Source organism: Catharus ustulatus, chromosome 8 (assembly GCF_009819885.2).
Source record: "Catharus ustulatus isolate bCatUst1 chromosome 8, bCatUst1.pri.v2, whole genome shotgun sequence".
Classification (NCBI taxonomy): Eukaryota; Metazoa; Chordata; class Aves; order Passeriformes; family Turdidae; genus Catharus; species Catharus ustulatus.
This window is the reverse complement of record NC_046228.1, coordinates 21,099,592-21,121,882: the sequence shown is the minus strand read 5'-3', so window position 1 is coordinate 21,121,882 and position 22,291 is coordinate 21,099,592. Positions and strand designations below refer to the sequence as shown.

The 22,291-nt window shown below is 36.8% G+C and overlaps 1 protein-coding gene across 2 annotated transcripts in view; it reads right to left on the bottom strand.

The window, feature by feature from the left end:
- Nucleotides 1-22,291, bottom strand: part of VCL (vinculin) — a 58,046-nt gene that overhangs the window by 19,851 nt on the left and 15,904 nt on the right. For both annotated transcript variants that reach the window (XM_033065474.2, XM_033065473.2), the window contains exons 2-7: nt 17,080-17,150; nt 10,989-11,139; nt 9,063-9,171; nt 6,575-6,697; nt 6,168-6,328; nt 225-315 (exon numbers count right to left, since the gene is read on the bottom strand). In XM_033065474.2, the coding sequence (XP_032921365.1) occupies nt 225-315; nt 6,168-6,328; nt 6,575-6,697; nt 9,063-9,171; nt 10,989-11,139; nt 17,080-17,150 (706 nt within the window). The remainder of the gene's footprint in view (nt 1-224; nt 316-6,167; nt 6,329-6,574; nt 6,698-9,062; nt 9,172-10,988; nt 11,140-17,079; nt 17,151-22,291) is intronic.

Sequence of the window (22,291 nt, the reverse complement as noted above, 5' to 3'; positions counted from 1 at the left end):
TACATATCTTTTAGACCACTGAGAAGCAGTAAAGCTTCCAGGTCATTAGACACAACTTGTTCAATTCCCAGTGTCTAAAGAAAGGAGTAAATATAGGCTCCTTCAGAATTATCCACTATGTAAAGGCTAGTAACAGTTAAAGACCATTTTGTCTTAAACATCAGAAACAATAAGACCTTCAAAAATCAAAATATTTGATGCTGCTGTTTGTGTTTAAATATTACCTGGAGGTGCATTTGGATCTCTCAGCCAACCTTTTGCTTGATTCATCTTTGAATCTATTAAGGCTAAAGCTCTCTTCATGGCTTCAGTGTCCTTTACAAAAGAAAAATCAGCAAAATTATTCTCAAAGGAAAAAAAAAAATCAAAGTACAAGTAATCAACACAACTACAGCTGACAAAGGTTCTATAAAGCAGAGTCTACTTATAAAAACACATTCATATAAGCAGCTCAAAACCCATTTTCAAACCAGCAGGTCATAATTGCTTCTTTCCAGTTAGAACAGACATTTCATTTCACTCAAAATGCAAAAATTATGCATGCAATTTTAGTGGGTTTCTATTTCTTTCTTTACTAGTGCTTTAATTTCTAAAGTTGGAGCTCTAACAAGCACACATCTTGGAGTTAGTTCCATTTTACATCAGGGCACATAGAAGAGTTGTGATGTAATTGGAGTATCCATATCTGGAAATTGGCCAGTGAATTTTATTACTTACTTCAGTGTAAGAGGCTGCACATCTGCATTTCTCACCTGCTCTGCTGCTTAAAGTCCAACAGTAACTGTTCTCAGGAAAATAACACTACCAGCTAATTTCTGAAAGTCTCAGATATATGGAGCTGAATGTCTTTGGAGACAAACACAGGTATTTACACATGATTCATTAAAACTCTGAAGTCCTCTGCATCAAAGAAGCTGTTTCTTTCCTTATTATGCCACTACTTTCCAACACCTCTGGCTGCAGAGCAAACAACTTCCCAGTTCTGATTTCTCTACAGTCTGTACATTGTTCATGTGTCATCCCTCCACTAGAGGCCACAAGTTTTCCATCTTACATAAATGGAAGGACAATGAAAACAGTAACAAGTACCTAAGTAAGAAGCTGAGGAAAAGCAAAACCAGTTTTTTACCACACAAACCATTTGAAATGCATTTAATATCCCATGATTGGTGCAGAGATGATAAAAAGAAGCCTGGTTCTCACACAGCATCTGAATCAGACTGCCCATGTCCAATGCTTTTCAAGAGGAGCCTACTACCATCAGTATCTTGATATAGCATGTGCTATCCTGACAATGCTAAAGAAATACCACCACATTTTTATGGAGTTGTTCATTCTGCACACTTAGTTTTAAAGATACAATGCTGAATATTTTGACATGTTGGTCTGTCAGCTATTCGTAAGGTGCTACTATATAATCCAGCAGTCAACTTTCTAAAATGTCATGTAATGCAGTTGAATGTTTTAAAGTCTCTCAGAACACAGCCTGAGAGAGAAAGCACCAAAAGCAGAATTATTTTCACCTGGATGACCGGGTTTCAAATCTAGAAACTGAGTCTCCAAATTTAGTTAGGACCTATTTGAAAAATCTTCCAAAAGGCAGGATATGCAGCTAGGGGTGGGAGATGGGCACATTATTTCAAAAGTCATCTTCTCTATAGCTCAAGAACTGTGCATTCAGTGTATGATAAGAGACAAGCAAATATTCATTGAATATTCAAATGTGTACATAAATGTTACTACCTATGAAGGCAGATGTTAGTGTTTTGTGTGGTTTATATCGGGCTGAAGCCACTTGAGTTTGAAATGAATGGTCTAGGTCAGGGCTGTCTACCCCAGAAGTAATTTGAAACAAGGAACTAACTGAAGTTTTCAAAAGGCAACAGATGTTTCTTATTGTGTAATGAAATGACAAGAGTGGGAGGAGAAAAGGAGTCGGGGAAACTGTCTTTTCCCCTCCCTTTTTACTCACAGGCTTTTGTGTTGTCTCAGCTGCCTGCAGAGTTGCAGTTTCAGCAGAATTATACAGAAGCCTCTGAATCTAAAGTCTAATATCTGAGGACAAAATCATGGGTGTTCAAGCTTTTGCACTCATGATTTTGTAATTGTCAGCACTGCTCCAGCAGCAACAGGATCCATCTGTCCTGACATATGAAGTTACATAACTGGATTGCTCTGCAGGGTGAGTCTTGCTATCCCTGTGTTCCTCTGAACTCGTGTTGGCAAAATACTGTCCCCCTTTTCCTTCTGAAAAAAATCTGGTCCAATCCTAGCAAAGCAGTTGAAGTGTTTCAAGACAACTGCTCTTAAAGCACCCATTTCCCATCTGCACAGCCCAAGGAATGCCTGTCAGCTACGGCCAGATAAGGAGCTTTCACAGCAGTGAGCTGAGTAATGCAATAGAAAACTAGAATGTATCCTTAAGTAGGTTTATTGGTACAGCACTTCTGTGTCTGCTAGCGCTGTGTCTGGCGTCAGACACTTGGAAGGCAACAAAGGTGAATCCATACTGAAAGGTCTGGACTTACCAACCAATTCAGGCTATTAAGAAAGAAGGAAGACAAAAGCACTCAATCTGAAAAAATACAGCAACTTACTAAAGTCTCACTGCTTAAAAGTGTCTTGACAGTCCTGATTTCTGTAGTGGTTTAAATACTTTATTCCTCCCCTAAACAGCTAAATATGTTTAAAATTTAACTCTTTGGGATTGTCTAACAATGCAAGCATGATTTTTTTTTTAAATCCTACTGCTCTTCTGGAAAAAAAATTTATACAGTTTTATCAGTAAAAATGGATTCTTGTGCTCCTCTCCCTGCCAATAGTTTCCCTGTTACCAAAAGGAAATTCATTTTAAAATTCAGCACTGTTACATTTCCAGAAGAGATATACAATTTCAGTTAATCAAGTTAAACAACTAGGGCAACACTGTCTGAAGGGAAAAGAGCAAGCTGGATTTTTTCCAAACCAATTCCTAAAGCAAATATTATTTAAGACACTTCTGCGCATAATTTCTGGCACTACCAAGAATTTTGAGTTTATTCAGAGAGCAGGTAGTATTGGCTCTGCTATGCAAAACTGCAAAATAAATCCTACACAACTCCTTGCTGGATGTAAAACACAACCTCTGACTCAATAAAGTGGTCTAGTCTAAGGATATCTGCATTTCATGACCAAAGAAGGCAATGCTGGAGGAAATAGGCAAAGCCAGTGTTCTGGCAAGATAGATAGCTTAGTCACCATTCAGGGTTCAATCCTGCAAGATATTAGATATTTCTCAGCTTCTTACAACTGTTAATTCCCTCCAATTCCACAGAAATGAAATATGTTTGAATTGAGTATTACTTCAAAATCATTTCAAAATAAACACTAATGATATACAAGAGAAAATTTAACTTCTCTGTAAAACAAAAAATTCAAGGAAAAAACTTCAAAGCTATGAATGAAAAAATAGATACAATTTTTTTCCCCAAGATTTTATCCAAGAATAGTATTTCCATTCTAAAGCAACCTACTATTTTTAAAATCCAGTGTAAACAGAGATTATTGCAATCCAGTAATAGTAATGGGCAGAGTCCAGAAAGACCAAAGTAGTTTACCTACAGCTACAACTCCCACAAAACCTCCAACTTTGGCTCCACACCTTGCTCATTCTCCACTATCTCTAGACAGGCTGTGATAACTCAAGGTATAAATAACTCAAGATGAACAATAAACATAAAATAAAGTCCAACATCAGCAATAGCATGTACTACACATACAAAAATACAAGGCTGGGCACCCCCAAACACCTTAATTTATTCCAGAAAAGCATGAGGAAAATCCTCCCTTTGACCACCAGGCACAAAATGCATGCAACAGTGACCTTAACTACAACTAAATAGCTCCTTCATCTCCCTCCCAGCAAAAAAGAAGTAACTTGAAGTGACATAACTTGATTGCTCTGCAGGCTGAGTCTTGCTATCCCCCAAGTTCCTCTGAACTCATGTTGGCAAAATACTGTCCTCTTTTTGTTAGATATGTGTGCAAATATAGGATAAGGTATGTAATAGGTGGCTATTAGCAAACAAGCTTCTGCTTCTTCATTCCACTGCATTTTTGAATTTGAACGCTTTGTCATCACTTGATTAATGCCCAGTGCTACAGTTCCAAATCATCAGCATATCTTAATTCAAAAACAAAATACAATTAAAATTTTCTCAGTTCAGAACAGAATGATACTTTGATTATACTAATCCACACAACATATTCATGTATTAAGCATAACAACCAAAATTTTCCATTAGGAAATGCTGCTAATATACCAACTGTTTTCTTAATTAAATCCTTTATTAATCTGCCTCACCAGCAATATGATTAAGAATTTCCTAAGCCCAAATTGCCAACTCTTTCAATAGACATTTTTCTTTACCACAAAAATTTCCAAGTTTGCTGTGTAAGCTAAAACTATTCATATTTCATTAAATACAGGAAAGCTTAAATCCAAAAATAAAACTGAATTGAAAAATACCCATAGAAGACTGTACTGAAGGAAGGCTATGGGTAAAACACATAGACAAAATTCCTGACTTAATAAAGCTTTCTGGATATGCAGAAAGCTCATTCCTGCATGACTGGAGCATTTATTTGTCACTACAGACTCATAAATTGACATAAAAGCATTCAGCAAGAATGTGCTGTAAAATCTTGCCCTAACTCTAATCAGATTCAGAAAGTCTTAACGCAGATCAGCTTGCAATTACCATTCTCAGTGACAGCCAATGCTACACACAGCTAGACAGAGCTATTATGATCTTTTTAAAACTGTGTGTACATCCATAAGTATCAATGCCAGTGTCACAGCTGGCACACAGAGAAGTTGCACAGCACACAGTCTGCACACAGCAAAAAATCCCACAGACATGCTTTTTTTGGGTTTAGTACAAGGTAGAGGTGGAGGGTGTGGAAGAAAGCTTACCTTCTAAAGGTGAGAAAAGGGTAAGAAACAGGACAACAAAAACAGAGATGCATACAGTAGTTATAATAAGGAAGTGATAGTGACAAAATAACTAAAGAGGCAAATTAAGGGTCAAGTGCCAAACAACATAGGCCAAAGTGATTTTATGTCCTGGTTACATCAATGTTAGATTTCCTGCTAGACTTTGTTTACTAACCAATCTGGCTTCAGGTCTCAGTGAGTTTTTTATGACATTTATGCTTATTTGTTGCTCATAGCATTAACACTTGAAAAAATACCTTCAGCAATTTACTTCCAAGTACTCAAAAGAACTTGGCAGGAATTTCAGATATGCAGCTGCATTTATTTGTAAGCCCACAACACTTATGATTCTGTCTGTCAGACCTGCTTTACAGTCTTCTAGACACTTCAGTAGCTTCAGCATCACTTCAGAGCAGCATTTGTCTCCAGGTAAGTGGTTGCAGTTACTCACACAGCTGAACACTGAGTTGTAAGGAACCAATCCTGACCATAAGCCAGCTTCATAGGCATCTCTTACCCAGAAGGCCTCTTCAATCTAACAGATTTCTTTGAGAAAAGACGAACACCTCAAATTTACTCCCACATCCAGAATAAAAATGGGGCAGGGAGAAAAAGGGCAGGTGTTCATAGAGGAATCCCCCAAACTGACTAAAATTTCTCAATTCCAAGCCTTTTGCACAAGGAATATGACAGTAGCCTATCTCTTCTAGCAGGACCTAGAAGGAAAATCTCAATCTCACTTATGGATGCCTAGCTACAAGACCAGTTGAATGTACAGAACGATAACTTTCATTATAACTCTCCTATGTCAAAATTATTATGTAAGGTAGTTTATACATAGGGAAAATGTCCTTCTCTGAGTGGGATACACTATATTCCAGGACTTCCTAATGATGCTGAAACTAAAGCATAAATAAAACTGTCTTCTGTTTGACCACCGAGTTGCACTAAACCACCTTCAAATGCCACACTAGTTGAACTTTGCTTATTGAAAGCTCATTTTGAAAGATACATGAATATATTTATCTCTGAATATATTTGACCTTGAAGAGATTATACATTGCAATTACACAGTGTTGCAAAACTGATGCACACATACATATTTCAGTGGTCTCAAAAGCACAAGTTTAAAAGGGCAAAACACAGTAGACATAAGCTAGGCTTCTACATACAAATGTAGATATGAAAATACCTTGCTTGCCCAGGCATCTTCATCCCACGAAGTGAGTTGCAATACACGAATTATTTCATTTATCTCCGCACTCATTTTCTCTACTGTGAAATTGCGATTTTTCAAGGCCTCTTCTATTCCTTGGCTTTTAGAATTTTTTGTGGTTACAAAAATCTTCATAGCTGTGAAAACACCAGAGATTAGAAAAAGGTGTATGCAAGACAAATTCGTGGTTAAGTTAACCCTCCACTGTATTTCTATGGAACATTTTCTTTTGCATGGACCTTTTTATCGTAGTTTTAATGCAAGAAGCACAGATATTTGCAATTGATTAGAGATGTCAAGGTTAATTTTAATAAACATAAGCCATTAGAACACCAGTTCAAAACAGTAATTCAGAATGGTATTAAAAACAAAGCAAAAAATACCTGAAATAAGTACTGGCAATAGCTCCTTCACTGTATTCATGGAATTCACCAGCATAACCCTATGTTCCTGATGAGTTAATTCCTGTTGTCTCTCATCAATCATTTTGGCCATCTTTGTCATTCCTAAAGGTTAAAGTAATTGAACATTGAAACACTTGAGATTTCTAAACACAAATAAGGCATAATGATTGAAGAAAACTATATTGAAGTTTAAAACTTTTGTATTAGCAGCTGTTACTTTAAACACATTTCAGATACTTCAGAGAAATCACCTATTCAAAACCTAGCCACTATGTAAAGTAGCACTACTCAAAATTCTTTATTTAAAATCCTATTAAAAAATAGGAAAATACTTGAAATTACTGTTTTAGGACATGAAGTCACATAATGAACAGTGGAAGCTGATTTAAGGGAGGAGGAGGGGGGAGGGTGTCATCTTTTCTGTTAAGATTTGATCCATGCCTTACGTGAAGGACAGGAAAAGGAAACACCAGGATTTCGTTTGTTTGCTTGGAGGTTCTAGCAGAGGTCAAGAACTGTATTTATTTACACTTCATATTTGCTAGAAATATTTCAGTACCCTAGAAGCCTGAAAATAATTCAATTTATTCTAGAGCAGATCTATTTTCAATAGCTAAGACTTGCAAGGTTTACCACACAGTGCACATGGAAACTTCAGAGACAGCTTCATAAAAACTTAAGATTATTTAAATTGGTGCTGTTGTGGTCCTACCCTTTCTCCTCCAGGGTATAAAACTGGAAGGAAGTTGCATACTCTTTGACTGAATTACCTTCCTGCTGGTTAGCAACTTAGGCATTTCAACACTGCTTTCATCACATCACTGAAGAGTAGTAGGATCCTCACACTGACAGCACAGAGAGGCAAGCTGTGCAGAACCACATTTCCTTTTAAATGACAAAAGCCTTAACAGGTAATCATGTTCCCCTCTCTACTTCCAGCATAAAACCTATAAGCACTTCCTTGACTTTAAGTGTATCTGCTCATACTGTTATTCATACAGCACTCACATGAAAGGTTAAGTGCAGATGCCCATTAATATAACCACAAGGAACAAGGACTATGGGTATTATGATTTGTGGGCATGGGCTGCAGATGTTGAGCAGCAGCCAGTTCAGGCAGAGACAGAGCTTCTACAGCATTCCAGAAGCACAAGGCTCACTATTTATTCAGAATACCATGAGAAGATGATTTGCAATAAGAGTAACAAGCCTACATTTCACTCTAAGAAACTAAGACACTTACTCAAGATCTGTCATACATATACAGTAGCAAATTACGTCTTTGAGGTTCAGTGAAGAGACCCAAGTGCTTGTAACTGAGCCCAACAGTGCAAACTGAAGTTAGGGAGAATTTCCATTTTAAAGATATATAAGATAATAACCACAGAGAAACTAGAAGTGTATATATCAGTAAGGCAAAGAAAAAGTTTCAGGGATAGAGAAAATTTCCTTTTGTTTTATCTTTTCCTATTCAAAATGAGGCAAAAACTATTTAATTGAAGGTAATGTCTGATGGGAAATAAAAGCTTAGAGAACACTATACCTCTATATGGAACTTAAAAGTTTTTCCACATCTAAACACAAGGTCAAGTATACACATGTTAAATAAAAACAGGATAATGTACAAACATGCTCTGTGCCATGACAGCTTAGTCATTTCATTTATCACCTAGCCCCATTACACATGTACTTATAAAATACTAACTAGATTCCTGCTGGTTTTATATAAGCATTCTTTAGTTCAGTGTAATCCACATCTTCCTACACCACCACATGTTGATTTTACAGAATGCTTTTGCTAAATACCTTAGTTACTTCATGCTGAAGCTAAAGCATTTCAAATAGCAGATGACACAGATTAATGGCAGGCTTCCTCTAGAGGAATACAGAAATAGAGACAGCAGCTCCTCACTCACCAATCACTTCCACCACTGAAAGTGTGAGTTAGCACAGTGAAGTAAGGAGCAGAGAAGGAGCATCAAAGAGTAAACAGAATTTCCATAACAGCTGGGTTTTTGTTTTATACTTCCAGACAGCTATTTCTGCAACCTCATTAAGAAGTTAATAAATGGCAGGTAGCTTATCCTATTCCAAGAAATTCCTACTGGGCCTAACTATCTCAGCCAGAGCAGACATTTTATCAGTTTAATGGATTTTATATCTGTGAGTGCTTAGTTACACAGCTTTTTCTTTTTTTTTTTGTTTTATCCTTACTAATGCATGCTTACTTCCTTCACAGTATAAGAAATGTGTATCATCCATGCACACGTATCATTTACCAACATATTCTGCATTCTTAAAAGAGACTCTGAAAAGAAAGTCATACTTTCCAATAGAAACTTCCAAATCAACTGCTTTACCATTGCCCCAGTGTTCAAAATTTGGGTGAGGAAGGTGCTGGAGGGAAAACAAAGTAGTGGATAAGACTATACTTAGTACATTTATGAAAGTCTGGAGCAAATCAAACCTGGCCCTAAGTTCTTCGTGTAAGTCACCAGATCCTCCATTGTCTCTACCACTTCTGCCACAGTCAGATATTCCAATATTCCTTTGCAGACACGGATGATTTTACGGACCTAAGAGAGGAACATTCCATTATTTCTTAGGTAAAGCTAAGTAACACTTGAATTAGAAATGCAAATCTGTTACTAGAACAGTTACAGCATTTGCTAACATGACAAATGGGCAATTATCAAGGTCTGAGATCTTGAATAACTTACCCAAAATGCCATTAGTCCAGTGCTGTCGTGGCAAGCCAATATTTAATCACCTTTCCACTACTCAGAAATGCAAAATCCTACTTCCAATGTTTTCACTTTGTATGATAAATGAAGGATGGCATTAAGAAAATAGGTTAGAAAGAACTGAATCTATGTATGCTGTCATGCTTGAAGTTTTTCATTGCCATTTCATCAATAAAATATTCAGCTGAAATCACAAAGCAAAACTACCTAGAAAGCAGACTTCAAGCTTTTAGAGGAAGTATCATTCACCATACAGCTTCACATATGGATAAGGCATTACTGAGCATTCCAGCAGGGAAGACCGATCCAATATCTAAAACTTTCCAGAAAAATCTGTCAAGGCTGCATTTCATTTACGTCTGGACCTCTGCCTCAGCTTAACTTTTTTTCAGTTCACATTTGATTCCAAAACAATTCTCAGTCAGTAAATCTTCTAACCTCTGAACCACATTACTTCTGACATCACTACATACAATCGTTATGGAAGAACAAGCTAATTAACATTTAATTTGTATCAACCACATGCAGTGTTCACCACCTAGAAAAAAAACAACAGGTTCCTCTGAAACTCATTTCAGTTTGTCCCAATGTTACTTAATACTGAAACATAGGACAGACACATGCCAACTTCAGTACTGGGGAAAAGTCAATCATTCCTGACTAATGGCTTTCTTTTCATTGACAAGGAGTTGTCAGGTGAGTCCCACAAAGCATTAACTTCACCAAAGTCCATTTCCTAAACACTAGAAAGAGAGATTAAAAGCTATTAACCTCCTTGAAAGACCTGTAATGTTTCTATTAAAAACCATTTCAGAGGAACATGCTAACAGTGCCATGAGCTGGTTAAATGAGACAAAGATAGCAAAGAACAGCAAGAAGAGTGACAATTCCATAGGTTGACAAATTGTTGCAGAATTAGGATTGACATAATCTCTAAAAGCATGAGCTTTATTTCTTCATTGTAGCATGATCTTGCTTATTCAGAAATGAGCAAGACTCCACATTCCCAGAAAGAGTATCAAAACTATGATTAGCAACCAAAAAATACCCAAAACATGATATTTACATTTCCTTGCAATTATGGCTTTTTTTGTACATATGAGGATGGACAAATAGCACTTTTGAATCAGTTTTTGGCTTGTGCAGCAGCCAAAATGCAGCAACTGTTAGATTTATCAGAATACATCTTCTGCCTGACTAGCCAGACAGTTCAAATTTATATTACCTCTCATGCCCCAGGGCCAATTAAATTGCCAGAGCTAAAAAGCCAGACATGTTAGAAAGTGGCCAAGGGTTTTTCAATGTAGGCATACAGAAAAAATACAAGGATCAGTAAGAAGAAGGGTGAAGGGAACACAGAAAAGCATCAGGAAGATATCAGACAGTTGACAAGATCTGGCCTTTTTAAGCAATAATCACAGGCAACACCTAAACATTATGTCATGCAAAAATGCTCCTAACAAAACAGAGCAACAAATCTTAAGCTCCTTCTGACAGAAAGGAATGCAAAATATGCTTCCAATCAAGCTAAATGGTCAAAACCTCATTCATCTATTTAATAGTTTGGTTTAGCTTATTTAGTTAGGAGGACATTTTAATTAATAACACTGTTGTGCAGGCACTTATGTCAGTCATGCTGGGATTCCTACCTCTGCTTCATCGAATGTCAGGAGCAAGTCTGATGTTCCAGAAAGGATTCCTCTCGATCCATCAATGAGATAGTCACGAGCTGGTACTGAGTAAGGATCTGCTTGCAGCATCTGGGCTGCCCGAACCAGTTTGGTGCAGGCGTTCTCCACTCTGTGGAAAGCCAGCAGACAACATTTGCTGATCAGCCTCTGTCTGTATGACAACAGGCTGGAGAAAATGCTGGATTTATTTTTAACTTTACCATCTGTAGCACTGCAAACAAACTGATCATTCTACACATTTATAGTTTAAAACGCAAGGGTATTTCTTCTATTTTTTTTAACAAAAAGTTACAGCAACCACACAGCCCAGTTTCTCAGAAATCACACAGTCTTCCCATGTAGGGAATATCTGAAGTACCCCTTACAGAGCACACAGCACAGTGTTTATTAAGGACAGCTCCCAACACACCAAAATACCTTACATTCTTCAATGGCAAGGGCAGGGAACAAAACAATTATTCTTTTATGTTCACAATCAAAGTAACTGTTAACTTTTATCAGCATTATATAGGCATTGTAATTCAAGTAACAAAAGCCATTAATAAATATTAAATGACACCTACACATTAGGACAAAATAACAGTTTTAAGAAAGACACTGTGCTCTGCTCATTGAAACTGTAGTCTAGGTCTTCAGAATGTTAACACTCACAGAAAGAGCATTTCAAATACACACAAAATGTAGTGGTAAGGTACAGTGTTCAAATGCAGCTTGCAATTCCACACATAAAAGCAGAAAGATATTTTTGCAAGATATTACAGTATGTAACTGCAGTAACACAAAAGGTATTTACAATAATAAAGTGATGAGCTCTGAAATTAGGTTCCATCTAACCACTTAACATAATTTTAAAATATCAAAAATTGGAAGACTGAAATATTTTGATTTTATTCTCTTGTAATTACATGGTGACACCTTTGGAAAATAAAAAAAAAAATCAGACTTTCCTTTCACGGTAGCTAGGCTACTCATGACTAGTTATTGACTACACTGACTGCACTTTCCTCCACTGTGTCCCATTTCATTTAAGTGTAGTGTAATACTTAATGCTCTGTGCATGTGAATGCTATGTGCTCATTCAATAACATGAGGTTCCAACAAATATAAAAACACCTATTACAGCAGTGCTACCTCTCATGACCACTTTGGCATGCTTGCCACATAGCCCATTTTCTACTGACCACTTGGGCACACTCTTCTATCATACTTTTATTGAAGTGGTTTTGGAAAGTTAGACTTAACCCCTTTCCACCCCCCATGTTCTTTGCTAACATAAATATTAAATTCAGATGTAACATTAAGTTCTAACAGGTAGAAATAAGACCCATTACAGGAAAACACACTTTTGTCCGGAAACTAAAATCTTCAGCTAATAGCTCCCTAGAGCAGATCAAATTGGACCAGCTGCACTACCATAACCTGCTCTTTTTGGAAGACATCTGCTCAGCATATCAGATGGCAAGGACTTGTAACCTAAAAAAGGCAGAAGGACTTCAAGGCAGAAAGTGGAAATGGTCTGCTCATTACTATGCAATGCACTTAGTTGTGTTATCAAAGTCAACTGACTTGACTAAATTAGATTTCTGTGCTTGCTTCTCACATTTATTCTTTTCAACTCTGCCAAGAAAGGGATTAAACAAATCACCTATTCAGCAGCTCAGAGCTATAGGCACAGAAATACTTAATTTCCCACAGTTTAATTTAATGGTTATCTGTTTAATACTAATAATTATCTCAAGGCTGGCTTTTTCATTTTTTAAGAACTAACAAATGTATATTATACTAGAAGTCACAATAATTAATGAAAATAGTGTTTCTGGATATTCAAAGTTTTCTTTCACAGTTTTAGGGTTAAACCTCTTAAAGGCAAACATGAATAGTATAATGCCTATTTTATATAAACTTCCCAATACACTCAAAATACTTCAGGAGTGTAAGCAGTGGTATTTGAAAATCAGACACATTTCATCCCCTGCAAAGCACACATGCTAGGAAGCAAAAGATTAGGAAGAAAAGGTATTAATTTACTTCCATTAAAAACACCCAACGAACCAAAACAACACAAACAAACAAAGCCCCTAAAAATGCAATGAACCACTTGTTCTATCACAAGAAACAAACATGTTCAGAAGTTTTAAACAGAAGTTCATTGCTATGGTGAAGTTTCTAATCTGTGTATTATATCACAATATTTAAAAAATCAACAACACATCTTTCAAAAAAGTATGTTCTTGAGGCAGGATTACAATGAAGCTATCTTAACACCAGCCAAATTCTTTGACACTGGTAACGATATTTCTAACCATACCACTTTAGGTAGTCAATCAACTTCATCACTGTTAAATGTATTCCTTACAAAACACGAGGGAAAACAAGTAGCTTATGCTAAACTATCATTTTAGTTTCTGTTTTTCTGTTCTGTTTTTCCCTGAGTTCATCTTCCAGTTTAACCAGTACAGTTTCGATTACTTGCAGTTCTAGAAATATAAAGTAAAAAGTTAATATTTTACACTAACAATTTGTTAATGCAGGTACCAGCAATGCAGCTACAGCTTGGCTACCAAAATAATGTTAACATAGAATAGCAGTATTGCTTGATTTGTTAAATGAGCTTGTGCGTGCAAGTTAAACAAATCTTTATTCTCAGTGTAAACAAATAGTGTAACCTTATTCTTTGCCTAGAGACTGCAGTTCTTCACTTCTTTACAAGAGAAGCTGAACAAGTAACAGGAACACATTGCAAAACATGTGATATAAATTACATACATTACTTTACTCCCTGGTGATTAAGACAATTAAGATAAAGAACTCAGCATTTTTTAATTCTAAGTCAACAGTTCCAATGTGGTTTATGTCAGTAGCAAGTGAAGGGATGCATGATAGCTTTTCAGCAGCCAGAAAGTTAGTTTGTTGCACAATCATACTCCTACTGAAAAATTTTACAGATTACCATAATATATATTTATTATGAACCCTCAATGCTAGTATCAAGTCTTTCAAAAGAGTAAACAGATCTCTCCATCCTCCAAGACTGGTGATCCTTTTGAATGGAGGAAATATGAACAGGGAACGCAGTGCTAGCACATGTGCACTGCTTCTTACCCATCATTCATGCACCAGTACAAATTCTGACAGAGCACTCCCTCAAAAAGGAATGCCAACTCTTGAACTAATACTTTAGAAATAAAAATTCCTTCTCAGAAAAACAAAATCAAAAAAAGACCCTCATCTGCTTCAATTCTTGCATCCAAATTCTGTCCTTCACAACAGTAAAAGATAAGGCTCTTTTTGAAGTTCACATGTGACTACCATTTGTCCCCACAACCAAGATATCCATGACAATACACTCCCCATGTTAATAAGAAACTGTTAACATGTACTAATTCATTTTGATATAAACTCCAGATTAACAAAAACCGACAAATAAAACACGTTATCATTCATAAAAACCATTAAATGATCCCAATTCATGTTACTATATTTAGGACAGCAAGTACCCTGTCAAGTGAGTGTCATTACTCCAGCAGAGAGCTTTGATTCTCATTTTACATTGTATCACAGCTCATGCTGTCATGAATTGCTGCAGAAAAAGTTCTTGTACCCAGCATAAAGTGGTACTGTTCAGCAGTGCTTGTGTCCTATTTCTACAGTAATTTAATTATTGAAGTCCTGCACATTTGCATACAATTCATCAAGAAGCAAGAAAAAAGCTTTGATCTCATTTCATGAAATAAACACTCCCCTCAAAAAAATCGAATCCCCCTACAGCCACACAAGATCACACACAAGGAACACAGCATGATAAATACTGTGGTGGATTGTATCAAAGGCCCATTTAGCTCAGTATCCTGTCTCCAGTAGTTGCTGCAAGTAAAAGCCTAAGGAAGGTTAGGAACAGGATAAGCAATTATCATACTTCCTCGAGGCACTCTCCCATCCTTCAACTATTTTCAGTTCTTGGCACTTCCTGCAGTTTGCTTATTTGATGACCCACAATGGACCCCTCTAAGTACTTAGCTATTAACGTCCAAACCCACATAAAGAGTTTTAACAGTACACAACTGGCTGTACAAAAAATTTCTTCCTACTGTTGGCTTACAAACTGCTAGCTTAAAGCAATTCCCCCATCAAGTTCTGTACAGGAAAAACACAAGTTTTCACCTTCTCCTTGCAACTCATACTTCCTTTGACATTGTCAGGGTTTCAATCCCCTCTCTATCACTTCTGCCAGGCTGAAGAGTTCCAGTCTACTCAGCTTTGCCCTCATACAGAAGTAATTCTATGCCTTGGTTCTCCAAGCCCTTCTATGAGCTTTTCCAGTCCTACTACAACCTTCCAAAAATTGTGTGACTATCAGTACACGCAGTATTCAAGCTGTGGAACAAAAATATATAGTGACGTTTGGATCTCTCATTCATTGATGATAAACCTAATGTTCTATTTACTTTTTGACCATTATAAAGAGATAAGGATGCTCTTACCAATGTACAACAGCTCCAAGACCTTGCTCACTATTAGTAATAGTCAGTTCAATCATCCTATCTGCCATTAGACTTGCTGCTCTCCCAAGCATGCATAATTTCAGATATTTCAAATTAATTTAATCCACACTTAATATCAAGTCACATCAATTAATAAGGTGCTGTAATTTCCAAGAGTCATCCATTAACCCCTCTGCCCTGCATAAGACTTGGGGTCATCACTAAGTACTTTTGCCTCACAAGTCAGCCTGGTCTCCAGAACATTTATTAACATGGCAAAAAGCACAATCCTGACCAAGAGCTCCACAGTCCTACTGATTTCCTCCTGCCATCATCAGGGTTAACCACATCTTTTCTTCCACTTTCAATTTTCTCTTTTTCATACAAAAAAATTCTCTAATTACCCTGCAGCTACTTCACCTTCTTAAAAGCCTCTAGATCCTGTTAAGTTTAGAAATCACTGCATACTGTATTACCTAGACTACCCCTTCCTCTGTTTGTCATATTTCTAAGAATACCAATACATTTGTAAGGTAGAATTTCCCCCCACAGAAACACTGTCAATTCACTCAAAGCACACTATATATAGGTGAGGTGTCTCTGCTCTCTAATACAGAATTTCTAGTCATTTATTCCAAAAGTACATCAGACCTATACATCTGTTCTCCAAATTTCCCTAGAAAATTTCTCAGGTTGTAGCATCACTTTGATTGACATACTGGTGGTCTCCATTGACAGACTACTTCACTAATAATTCAGCTACTTCATTCTTGAACTCAGGTGCTAATATCACCTGGTCCTAAGCATTATTTGAATTATTCATTTTGTCAACCTACAATGCAATAAATTAAATCCTTATTTATTGCCTACCTAAATGTTCTCTTTAGACATCACCTTCCTCCTCCCTTTCATTATTTTCCCAGTTGCCTCAATGCTTTCTTGTTTTGACTGTCTGCCTGTTTGATGTTTGGAAATAACAGTAAAAGACTCAGTAATTCTGTATACACTGGACAATGCTAGCTAGCATAGAGGTTCCTACAGGCAGTAAATTGTAGGGGAAAATTACTTCACTGGAAGTCTGTCAGGTGGCAATAAGCAGCTTGGGAATTCCACAACAAGGGGTGATGTATCATTTTTAAGGCTTAAGGCAACAGAAGGAGAATTGTCCTTTAAACCAAGACATAGAATTAAGAATGTCTGCTGTAAGGGGTCTTAATGTCTACTAACTACACTATCTGCAGTAAGTCACTGCTCTTCAGATGTCTTAGATTTCTGAGCAGTTATGCTATCAGCTGACTGACAAATACACATTTTCCCATCAGCCAAATAAATAGAAAAATATTGAGATACCACATTGACACTTTAGGCAAACCTACAGGAGCAACAGCTAGGTACCATTACTACCCTGATTAATTTTTATTACTATTTTTAAAGAAAAAAATACAATATATATGTATTCATATATACAGACTGTAACAAGACAAATCCCTGCTGCCAAAGAGGTTGTTCTGACATTGGAAAAGGTTTCCTGTATGCACAATACAAGATTTACAATTAAATCAGTTTACTTGATAAATGCTGGTGGCATATCCCTTTTCAAGATCTGGTCTTCTGTTGTCTGCACAGTCTCTTTTCCAACCTGCAGGAGAAAAAAGACATACTTAAGAATGAAAATTTCTATGTCAAGGCCAGATAAAAGCAAATAGTAAAGCAGCAAAACTGGTTTGTACTAATGACAGTTCCTTTCACCAGGCTCTTGTTGCTGTGTCTGTCTTTGAGATCACTATATATTGTGCTTAACTTAATGCTTTAGAAATCATAAGTTGCTTCCTATCAACATCTCTACTAAATTAAATGGGGGGACACCAACACACACTTCTCCCTCTTCCTACTCTTCATAGAGACAATACTATTTTTTCTGCACTTAGTCGTAAAAACTTAATCTCTTAAGTTTTTCCTCTGTCCTAATCTTCACAAGACAGAAATTAAATTCAAAGCTAAAAAAAAATTATCCCCTTTTTCTAGCAGCTTAGTCTATTAGAAAAATGTAGTTAATTACTGAGAATACACCCTCCATCCACACCATCCTTTAGGCAAAAAATAATTATGCAGAAGCCAATAAAGAAAGAGAATAAGATCTGGAGTTTTCTATACACTAGCTCTTGTGTTATACAATAGAAGTCTTTATAATTGGTAGCTGACTCTCTGAACTGTGAGATCACCAACTTGACAAAATATTTCCAGCTCCTTTGTTCACTGTATTTTCCAGCTGAATAAGCTATTCAGAAAGGCATCACAAAGCAGAAGGTCTTTAAACCAGACACCACTTGGTGTTAAGAGCTGCCAGACCTGCTCAAGCTAGACAAGATAGCCCTGAAAATCCCTGATCAGCTGGTGCTGAAAGATTCAGTGGGTTTGGACAGAAGATGTAGTGTGTCAGTATGCACAGCACTTGCCAATTCTAATAGTGTACAGCCTTCCAGAACCACTGTTTCCTTGCAAATTTTTGCTGCTTGCCAAAAACTGTGTCCTGGTCTGCTCCTTTTCAGAGGAACTTCACAGAAGTACATTGGCCTGAGTATTTTATTTGCCTCAAACAGACTCAGCCTAGCCTCCTTCATTTTTATTTTTTTTAATCTATTAGTACTACACTCAGAATTAGTCACACAAATAATTAAAAGTAATCAAAGAGCAAAAAAAGTTAAAAGATCTTAAATTTTGTGGTAGGTTTCTGTCCCTTGTGCTCACAGTAGGTTCACCAACTGTCATGCACTGTCCTAGTGCACAGAACTGCAGTGTTGTTTTGACTCCTGAACTTCATGGTAATGCCTCAGGAGCATGATTCTAAATCTATCTCATGACCCACCAGAGAGTATGCCTGCTTTATTCTAATTATTTCCATTGCACTCAGGAAATACATTCTTTATATTTCTCCCAAGTTGGCATGGATACGTGCACAATCAAGATAACACAAAAAAAAAAAAAAAAAAAAGAGTAATTCCCAGTAACTCTGGATTACACATCATTAGATAAAAGATTCTCACCAGGTAAAAATGAAGAGCAATACTTTATTTACAGGAACCATGCCCTCAAGATTTATTTTCCTGAAACTGTACCAACCTGTATATAGTTTGTATACTACAGAAGTATAACTTCAAAGAAGGCAAAAAAATAAAGCTTACAAGGTGGGTGGCACTTCAAGTTGAAGGTCACTTTGATATTTTATATTGGCCAGGCGTATTAGACCATACAAAAAGCATTTCATCATTCAATCTAGAAAGGATAAGTATCTTCTACAAAGGGATAGATCTAGGTTCAGTAGTCAAAGAAGGATTATCAACTACTTGTAGGCAAATATATATCTATGTCTATAGATGCACATATATATACATAGACATTTTTTGCTCTAGCCAGTAAAGTAGCTATATAGCCATCTTTAGACTTCAAATGGAAGTAACATATAGGATAAGAGTCAACTCCTCTTCTGTTTGGAGGTTTTCTGTAGAGATTTTTAACTTCAAAAAACTGTCCTAAACTCCAGTGACATTTATCTTCCAAGTCCATCCACATCCTCACCACACAGAAGGGACACAAGACTTCAAGCAGCTTCAATAATGCCTCAATTAAAAAGGCCTACTACATCTATAGTAAAAAGAACTTTCAACCTTGTTTGAAGCACCAACACAGAATACACTCCTGAATCTGTTTAAATATAAAACTTTGTTTGTGTAGCTGTTATTTAACTTCTCCAGTTGTTGCTCTTTGCAGTTGTAGCCAAAGTATAGAAACTGTAGAAATGGCATATAAAAAATAAGTATACTCCACATAACATTTAACAGGAAAAGTCTCAAAACAAAGATACAGTCACAAGCAAAAATACATATCCTCAAAGTTTAGTGGGTTTGCACTTCAACTTTCTGGTTAGGGGTTTTTGTTGCTTTGTTTCCTACTTAGTTTTCACAAGATCCTGTTTCTTCAGATTGAACTCTACATGGCCTAAGCAAGTTTTGGACACACTGCAGTGTAACACACGGTAACAACTACCCTCTCCACAATCCAATACCAAGAAAACAAGGTTGTTGGTTTTTGGGTTTTTTTTGCCTCGAAGATGTAGTATCCACCATTCCTTATTTCAGACAGGTAACTTGTCCAGCTTCACACTAATATAAAACAATTATATGAGAAACACATTTTATTTTTAGCTAACAGTATACATATAGAATAAACAACAGGATTCCCACTCGAGTTTTAGATATTCTTACCTCCTAAGGTGATCTTTCCTTAACTTACTGGGAAGTGACAGTAATACAGAAGCTTCTGCCATTACACAACATTGGAGTGGCACCTACTCATGGTTCCAAAGAAACTGCCCTAACACACTAAAATAACCATAATTTCAACACTGCACGTTACAGAGTAAGGAATGTTCCCAGGCAAACCTTACCATAACTGTTTCTCAGTTACAACTTCTATCCATCCGTATTCATTTCCAAACTCCTTGGAGATTAGAGACAAATCAGTTGAATAAAGAGTGAGCAACTTTTCCTTGTTGCTCCCTGCTCAAAAAAGCAGGGAACAAGAGGCAGACAAGTCAAGAAATGTAAAGGAAATGGGGGAGACAAAAGTCAGAGAGCATATACGGCTACTGAAGAACTTTCTAGGAATGTAGCTATAAGCAGGAGGAAGAGGTTGAGATTTCCTGCTGCATTTAGCTTTTAACCTTGTTCATAAGTCTCTTGCAAGCCCTATTTGCCACTGATTAGTAGAAAACCAGTATGCTTTCAGCTTTCTGATGTGGAGAATTTTCCTCTTGGAAAAGAAAAGGTTTTCATCAAGCCAAGTTTCTTCCTTATAAGCAGTTTTGCAGTTGTCATGTCTGCTTCTACTGCAGGAAAAATAATACAAGGTGCCTTGCCCACCTTCTTAGCCTGCTAGATATAGCAAACAACAGCTGTTCAGTGAGAAGGAGAAACAATTTCATCTTCTGTAATTCTATAAGAGTTTGTTTAAACAGACAAGCACCCAGTAATATCTAGCCCTTTTTACTTCTGCAGCTTGAAAGTAAAAAGTGTATGTATCATATCAAATAAAACACACAAATATTTAAGATGGGAGTCCAAAGTTTATTGTTTAAGGGTCCTTTTACTTTATTTCTTTTTTAAACTATGATTCTTTTGAATACCTCTGTTGACAATACCAGTTTGACAATTAGCCAAATGCTGGAAGGGACATTTTCCTCACAGCTTATACGATTTCCCCTGTTAAGAGGGAAGATGACCTTAGAAGCACAAGTTCTTGCAATGTTCCAGAAGCTTCATTTAAAACATCTGTCATTTTAGCAAGGAGCCTGAAAATATTCCCTCATCATCATCCAGTGAACACATAACAGCCCTGGCTGTTACCCCCATGTCTCCCCCAAGAAATAAGCTACAGTATGAGTTTTGCTTGACAAACTCAAGTGCCACACAAAGTGTATACTGCAAAATTAACTTCACCAGAGGACAATTCGACAAAAATCCACTCCCTGCTTCATGCATTTTTCCACGTCTTGCAAGCTTTCAGGAAGGACTGTGACAATAGCAGGGGCATTAAATCTCAAATCAAAAACGTCTTATTCATCAGTTCAGTCCTATCAAGTTCCCTGCAACTTCTTTGCCAATTTATTTTTCACACAAACATCTAAAGAAAATTAAGTATTTGCTTTAATCCTGCAGTGACAACAGTCTCTATACTGCACAGCCACATCTAGAATCCACCTCAAAATGGAATTACCAGGACTTTTCACACATCCTACATTTTAACAAAGTATAACTGAACTAGATCTCATGACTAGAAACAAAGAATCAAGCTAGAAGCAAGCCAAAATTACACCAAATTTATGCTAATTCCTTGCTGGCATAGATGACATTTATTTCAGTTTGGACTGAAAAAATACAATGTGGGCAAAGAGAAATAAATCTTCATGAAAGAATTTTTAATTCATGTTACATACTGAGGGGTCTTACTCGCACATGAGGAAAGTGAGATTCATGATATCCAGTTGTGACTCCTATGCCTTTCAGAATTCACTCCTTGGACAAGGCTTGCACAATGAAGGCCTAGAAATGAGGCCCTTTACCCCATACTGATTCAGAGACCAGTTTGTCTCAGTGGCTTCAGAAGTGGCAAGGGCTCAGTAAATATTTTACAATTGCTCAGTTTTCCTTTTGTGAAACCAGACAGAGCTCAGTTACATGGAAAATGTTTTGGAAGAAGCTCTGACAGGAAAGAGAAGCAAAACAGGACTGGGCTGTTTACCTTTGCTCTGGTCAGTCACAGTATTTTGATTGCAGCCCACACTGTCTTGACTTACACTGTCAAGATCAGTTGTTGGTATTCCAATCTATTTTGCTCAGCTCATTTAGAAATACAGGTGTTGGAGCAAATGTTTATCATGCCCTAACCCTTGGATGCTACAATCCATGTGGTAAATCTCTCAAAACAGGATTGTGCACATCCTGGCTGCACCAAACTTTGCCAGATGAAAGTCAAACAGCTTTGGGGTACACAATGCAACTGTTTTGTCTCATCTGAACTTACAAGTCACTCAAAAATTGTCATATACAACCAGCTTCTAGTAAAGACAGGACTTTTGCAAACTCTGAACAGAAAAGTCAAGCAGTGTTGAAGTCTTTTTCAAAAAATCAAAGGGAACAGGTTTACAGGTAACTCCTCACAATCTCATCCTTCTCATTTAATACAACTGAAAAAGTGAATCTTAAACTACAACTTTTTTTTAAA